This window comes from Mesoplodon bidens, assembly GCF_964165515.1.
Source record: "Mesoplodon bidens genome assembly, chromosome: 2".
Lineage (NCBI taxonomy): Eukaryota > Metazoa > Chordata > Mammalia > Artiodactyla > Ziphiidae > Mesoplodon > Mesoplodon bidens.
This window is the reverse complement of record NC_138177.1, coordinates 87912933-87920114: the sequence shown is the minus strand read 5'-3', so window position 1 is coordinate 87920114 and position 7182 is coordinate 87912933. Positions and strand designations below refer to the sequence as shown.

Below are 7182 nucleotides of genomic sequence, written 5' to 3'. Positions count from 1 at the left end.
AAAACAGGCCCAGAGAAGTAACAAGTTTCCCAAGGTCATACCTTAAGGAAGTGACAATGGGTTTTGCAAAAACCTAGACTCAAATTGTGTCCCAAAGGGAGGGGTCTTGGGTAAAACCAAGTGAGATGTTGCTTTGTCTGCATCCCCCACCTCCACAGTTCCCACAGCTCTTAAACGGCAAAAGGCCAGAAATGCCTGGGAGCCACTGCTTTGATTTCTTAGGGCTCCTGCTCTGCCCCTGGGGCCAAATTATCACAGACAGAGAATGAGACCTCACAGCCTTAGCTCTGGATTTCAGATTTGTCTGGCTATAGACCCTTGTGTTTCATTAACAGGTGTTTCTGGTTTGTTTGTGTTCTCTCATTCTCTAAAATGTTGTTTTCTACATTTCCATACCCAGAGGAGGTTGGAGTCTGTTTCGTAATTATGCCTACAGTCTCTCCATTGCCCAAGGTATTTCCGTGGCTTCTGAGCAAAAAAAGAAAAGAACAAAAAACCTATTAGACCAACAGTGGCACTTGTCTGTGATGCTCTCTCTATCCTGTGTCCACTTGAGAGGTTAGCTAATTCACCACATGGTGGCCTTCTTCTATTTAGGAATAGGACTCCCTACAGATCAGGGAGTGATGGGCACAGGGCCCAGGATAGAAGAGTCAAGGAGGGAACTTACCAAAAGTGTGGGGATCACAGAGGAAGCTTGGCTGCTTTTTTGGCTTCTGGCTAGGCCTTTACCTACAATCGCCCAAGGGCAGAAGGAGGCACAAAGCTGAAAGGCCACTCCTCCCATGGCTCAACGCTGGGCCTGAGGCCCTTGGGCCTGTCCTCTTCCGATCCTGACCCTTCTTCTCAAGGAGACCTTTCTATGCCTGCTTACCCAGGGGCCCCAGAAGCTCCTCTGATGTCTCAGCCTCCCTCCTCGCTGGTCTACACACACCTCCACTTATGAGGGCTACAGTGCTCTCTCTGCCACCTCTCAGGGAGCATTTGTCACTGTGAAACAGAATTGCCCCTAGCCCATGGGCAGGCTGCACGGGATTCCAGGGGTCCAGACAAAAAGAAGAGGGTCACATTCACCCATTTGAAAGCTGTTCCTTGACCCCTTTCATTTTCCCCAATTCCCACCCACACCACCCCAACTGCTACCTACCCCTTCTACTCATTTGACCTCTCCTTCTTCTGGACAAATGACTGATTATAGAGGTGATCCCCAAGCCCGTGATCAGCATGCAAATGATGAGAATGGTCATCCTGGAAGGAATCACAGACAGCATCCATGTCCCTGGGAAGACACCATCTTTTGGTTCTCTGCTCAGGATCCCCTTTTCTGGGACCCGTCCCCTCTCCCTGCCCCTGCTCTCACCCAGTTCCAGCAGCGCCTGGCAACCTGGATTCCTTCAGAGCACCTGTCTCCTCCAGACCACACTTGATTGGACCTGGGGTGGGTGTCTGACCAAGCTGGACCCAGCCCCCTCCTCGGGAGCTAACATGGGACTGGGAGTGGGAGGATGCAGTCTCAGGCTGGCGAGTCTCTTGAACAGAGGAAAAATAAACTCAGCAGCTAGAAATGGATTATCTTCTCCTATGGCAAAAATAAAATATAAAAGGGCAGTGGGGAGAGAGAGGAAGCAAACACACATAAGCATAGCAGATTAGAGATGGAGATAAATCCTGATGACATTCAGACCCTGTCTCAGGGCTACCACATCCCTTCCCTCTCATTTCATCAGTCATTGCTCTCTCCTTATGAAGAATTTCCCTCTTTAACTAAAATAGCCAGAGAGCATTCTTGCTGCTTGTGATCAAGAGTGCTAAACTATATTCTTTTGAAAGAAAGCAAATAGTCACACTGAAGACAGTTCAGGAAGAGAAACAATACACTGCTGAAAAGGAGCAGGTGTAAACCCACCGTCATGTTGTGTTGTTACTGCCCACCCAAAGTTTGCTTGTCTCCTAAAGTCATGACTCACCTGGAGTGATCTGCCTTGTGGACAACTTTGGAAGAACTGCAGCTTCTGTTCTTGTTGCCTGATAGGTCTGTGTCAGAAAGGATTTGTTGAGAGTCAAATAAGGCTCATCCCCAGGCCCTTCCTTTGCCTTCTGCATCTCTGCACCTCTGCCTGTCATTCCCTCAGTCTCCAGAGAGAATTAGTGCCCTGGGTGACTGCTGGGTCAAGGCCAGCTGTTTATGTGTGCCCTTCACAGGGCAGAAGGCAGAGGGAACAAGCAGGACTGTAATCCAGCCCATATACTCATTTGCCAAACCATGCACCTTGCCACTGGGCTCCATGCACCTGGAGGAAGGGGCATCTTTTCCAGATTTGCACAAGGGCGCTGTGTTGACTAGATATGGCCTGTGGTTAGAGAGTGCCAGGCTGAGTGCCAGTCCTATCCTTAAGGAACTGATCAACAGGTAACATAATTGCCACATCGTGCTTCTGACAGCCACCAAAACCCAATGGGAGAAGGGCCACCATGGTCACCCAAATTGCCACCTGTGATAAGACTGGAGTGTGGGGTGTGTGTCTGTGTTTCATTTATCACTTTTTTTTTTTTTTTTTTGCGGTACGCGGGTCTCTCACTGCTGTGGCTTCTCCCGTTGCGGAGCACAGGCTCCGGATGCGCAGGCTCAGCGGCCATGGCTCACAGGCCCAGCCGCTCCGCGGCATGTGGGATCCTCCCGGACTGGGGCACAAACCCATGTCCCCTGCATCGGCAGGTGGACTCTCAACCACTGCACCACCAGGGAAGCCCCTCTGTGTTTCATTTAAACTAAGGAGCACACTTAGGTGGGACTTCTCTCATCCTGAGCCTAAGACTCAGGACAGACTACACAGTTAAGTAAAAGCAGAACCACACAAAGTAGAAACACTGTAGGCGTGAAGGGTATCACACATTCAGTAAGATGCTTGCTGAACAAATAACCAGTTGGTCAAGTGTGAGCAAGGCCCTCTAGCACCAGGAGGAGGCTTCCCGGAGCTTCCCTTAAGTCCTCTGTTTTCCTACTGACATTGTGCTCTGGATTGCCCTAGAAAAAGACGTCCCTTCTAGAAATGGAAATAATGAGAAGCCACAGGAGGAAAAGATGAAGAAAAGAAAGATAGTACTTTCCATAAGCAGTGTGCCTGAGAGAGGTTTTCAGCATTAGACAGAAGGATTTGGGGGAGCATCTGGAGACCCTATGCCTTCGCCCTGGCCCAAAGGAGCAACACACTGGCTTAGACAGACTCACCCCTCCAGGCTGCTCCACTCACACCCTTCCGGCAGCCTCCTGATGCAAACTGTACTCCTTAAAAGAAAGCATTGATCTCTTGGACCATATTTATCCCTGTAAATTATGAAATTATTTAAGTGGACAGTTTTTGAGGGTGCTTGTCTAGGTGCTTAGACCACTTTTTACGCCTCAGTCATGCCTCAAGAAGTGAATCTTCAAGATTCTAGACCTGCAAGGCAATGCTCTCGCACCTGTCAGCCTCCCAAGTTCCATCAGCCAGATGGCTGTGAAGGGAGAGAGGTGCCAAGAGCACCCCAGGGCAATGGACCCTTCTCCTCCCCAAATTCCAAGTCAGTTGTCAACATCAGCAGCAGCTACCCTACTATGGAGGGAAGGAGAGGCCAGGTTACCCCAGAGAACCTATAGGGGGAGCCCAAGTTGTTGCTCTCTGAGTATTTACCACACCAGCTAACATGCACTGCTGTGGGTTACCCCCAGCTGGATCCCCAACAGGCTCTTACCTCTCCCAGACCAAAAATTGTTGGCGAAGGCTCTTCTGTTGTCAGTGACAACCAGCTCTGTAAAATCCATGTCATCCCTGGCAAAGTCCCACTAGATGCCGCACCAGTACCAGCCCATATCCTCCTTGGTCAGGCAGGACACAGTGACAATAAGCTGATTTCCTGTGTCCCTCAGGGCCACGCGGTCAGTGCTGTTGGGGGTGAAGGCGACGATGTTGCAATAGTCCCGGAAATAGCCTCGGCACCAGTATTTGGGGTGGTCCTTATAGTGGGCATCGTAGTTGCAGATGGCAGAAGCTGTGTCCAGCACAAAGCTTTCCTTGACCTTTTCATCCATGACCATAGCATCTGTGAAAACACACATAGACAAACCCTATTGTTCTTTTAAACACATTGTAGTTCCTGCACCCTGGAGGAAAATTAATTAAAGCATTGGAGGCTGATTTTTGCCTGCTTTGGGGTTGGCAGTTATGGGCTGAATGGGCTGAATAGTGTCCCCCTAAAATTTATACATTGAAGTGTTAACCACCCAGTACTTTAGAATGTGACTACGTTTGGATTTAGAGCCTTTAAAGATGTAATTAAGTTAAAATGGGGTCGTTAGAATGTGCCCTAATCCAATCTGACCGATGCCCTAGTAAAAAAAGATTAGGACACAGACAACAGAGGGATGACCATGTGAGAAGGCGGCCCTCTGCAAGCCAAGGAGAAAGACCTCAGGAGAAACCAAACCTGCCAACGCCTTGATCTTGGACCTCTGGCCTCCATCACTGTAAGGAAACAAATTTCTGTTGTGTAAGCCACACAGTCTGTGGTTGTTACAGGAGACCTAGCAAACTAATACAGCAACCCTGGAGAAGACTTCTTCCCTGGCCTAAAAGTGGGTAAAATACGTCTCCCCCTCCGCAAGAATTTAGGCGGCTTCTCATGTTGCTTGCGGGAGAGGGTAGAAGAGCCTGAGGCTTACTGTTAGTAGATCCTCTGCCCGTAGCCCCGCACTCCACCTTGGTATCCTCAAAAAGAAAGTAAGGAGGTTTGAAACAGAAACAAACTCACAGACATAGAAAACAAACTTATGGTTACCAAAGGGGAAAGGGCAGTGGGAGGAATAAATTAGGAGTTTGGGGTTAAAAGATACACACGACTATATATAAAATAGCTAAACAACAAAGACCTACTGTATAGCACAGGGAACTATATTCAGTATCTTGTAATAATCTATAATGGAAAAAAATCTGAAAAAAGAATATATATATATAATTTTATATATATATATATATATATATATATATATATATATATATGTATAACTGAATCACTTTGCTGTACACCTGAAACTACACAACATTGTAAATCAAATATACTTCAATAAAATTTTTAAAAATAGAAAATAATTATAGAAAAAGAAAGTAAGGAGGTTTAGAGGCTTCTGATGGATGTATAGGGCTGAAAACAGAGATGTGTGGTTCTGTCTGTCCTCAGGGGCTAAGAACTTCATGTTTCCTCCATACCAGACCAGTGTGGGCACATATGTCATCTCAGGATGTTGCATAATAAGGAAGTCATGTACTTCACATCCAGCATGACGGTGGCTGGGGAGGTGTCTGACCAAAGAGACGAGATGGGCAACAGAGACCACCCCTCCCTCAGCCTTCCAGATGTGCACTGGGGCCCCCTCAAATGCTGCCTCAAGTGTAGCTCACAGTGGGTGCAACCAGCCTACAAAGCAGGCTCACATCCTTGATATCATTTGACATGGTATGATATTTTGTTCTCAGATGGACCCCATAAGAAAGACTGTGTGATACTCAGTTTACTGGCCTGAACACTGACTCAGAGAGAGGTTCGGTGACTCTCAAAGGTCACAAGGCTGGACAGTGGCAGAGCTGGGGCCAGCCCAGTCCTCTGAGTCTCATCTCTGGGGTCAGGCATGGGCAGAAAGTGGAAAGTGCCATCCTCATATATCAGCACAAATGTTTGTAAGGGGAGAAGGGGGAAAGGAAGGGGGAACTTAAACTGAGAGAGAGAATCCAGAGCCCTCATTTTAGCTGAGGGCTTCAAATTCCCCCACAACCCCTTCATCAGATCAAAGAACAAGGACTAATTTGGACAAGATCTATTTCCACCTCCTTTTATTTTCCCATCCCACTCCTTAGGTGGTTTGAGCTAATAAGCAAGAACTCCAGGTAGAAAAGGAAAGGAAAAAAAATGCACAGTCTCTGGGAAGCTTGGAGGGCTGGAGATGTTCCTTCCCCATCTCTTACCTGAAAAGACAGTCAAGGAGAGCAGAATGAAGAACCTCATGACTGGAAGGAAGTGAACCTTCAACTGGGATGACCAGATGGACCCAGGGGTCTTAGGAATCCTAGATCTGTTTTTAGGAAACAGGTATCTTTGAGTTTAAGATGGTTTTATCCTGTTCGGAGCGACCAGGGAAAAGAAAGACCAATCAGTTAATCCAAGAAGTGCTACTATGTATAGGTACCCAGGTTGTGCACTGCACAAGGGTACCTCATCAGAGGGATGCCATTTGTGGACATAAACTTACTAATATAGTAATATGAGAAAATTCTGGGCTTCCTGGTAGAGCCCAGAACAGCAGTGAAGATCCCCCTCCTGGATAAATCCACTCTGGCACACAAGGCACACTCAGAAGGGCACATGCACACACACCATCACTGGCACACATTCTAAGATGGCTCCTGAATCAGGGCTGGCCCATGTGATCAGTAAAATATGGTAGAAGGGATGGCATATGACTTCCAAGGCTAGGTCATAAAAGGTGTGCAACTTCCACCTCAGAAGTTGCACTGCTCTTTCTTTCTTGCAGAAGTCAGATGCCATGATGTGAGGACTCTCAAGCAGATCTGTGCAAAGGCCCATGTGGAAAGGAACCAACTTGTGACCCACCTTGGGAGTAAATGTACGACCCACCTTGGGAGTAAATCCTCCAGCACCATTAAACCTCCAGATGATTACAGACCCAGCAACCTCGTGAGAGACGTCAAGCATGACCCACCCAACCAAGATGCTCCTGAATTCCTGACCCACAGAAAGTACAAGAGATAATAATTATCACGTTAAGTCTCTAAGTTTGGGAGTAGTTCATTACATAGCAAACAATAATTAATATTGACATTGTGGGCTTCCCTGGTGGCGCAGTGGTTGAGAGTCCGCCTGCCAATGCAGGGGACACGGGTTCGTGCCCCAGTCCGGGAAGATCCCACATGCCGTGGAGCGGCTGGGCCCGTGAGCCATGGCCTCTGGGCCTGTGCGTCCAGAGCCTGTGCTCCGCAATGGGAGAGGCCACAACAGTGAGAGGCCCGCGTACCGCAAAAAAAAAAAAAAAAAAATTGACATTGTAGTTATTTTTTTTTTAAGTAGTCCCTATTGCTGAGGAAGCTGCATGTAAACCAAACACTCAGTATTGCTCAGAGATGGCACACCGTG

The 7182-nt window shown here is 47.7% G+C and overlaps 1 protein-coding gene across 1 annotated transcript; it reads right to left on the bottom strand.

Moving 5' to 3' along the window:
• Positions 1–1046: 1046 nt before the first annotated feature.
• On the bottom strand, positions 1047–6036 carry TMIGD3 (transmembrane and immunoglobulin domain containing 3; the record flags this gene model as incomplete). Its single annotated transcript, XM_081223647.1, is given in 5 exon segments — positions 1047–1248; positions 1968–2034; positions 3733–3823; positions 3827–4080; positions 5997–6036. Coding segments are annotated over 5 exon segments (561 nt in total). The 3' UTR covers positions 1047–1139.
• Positions 6037–7182: the final 1146 nt, after the last annotated feature.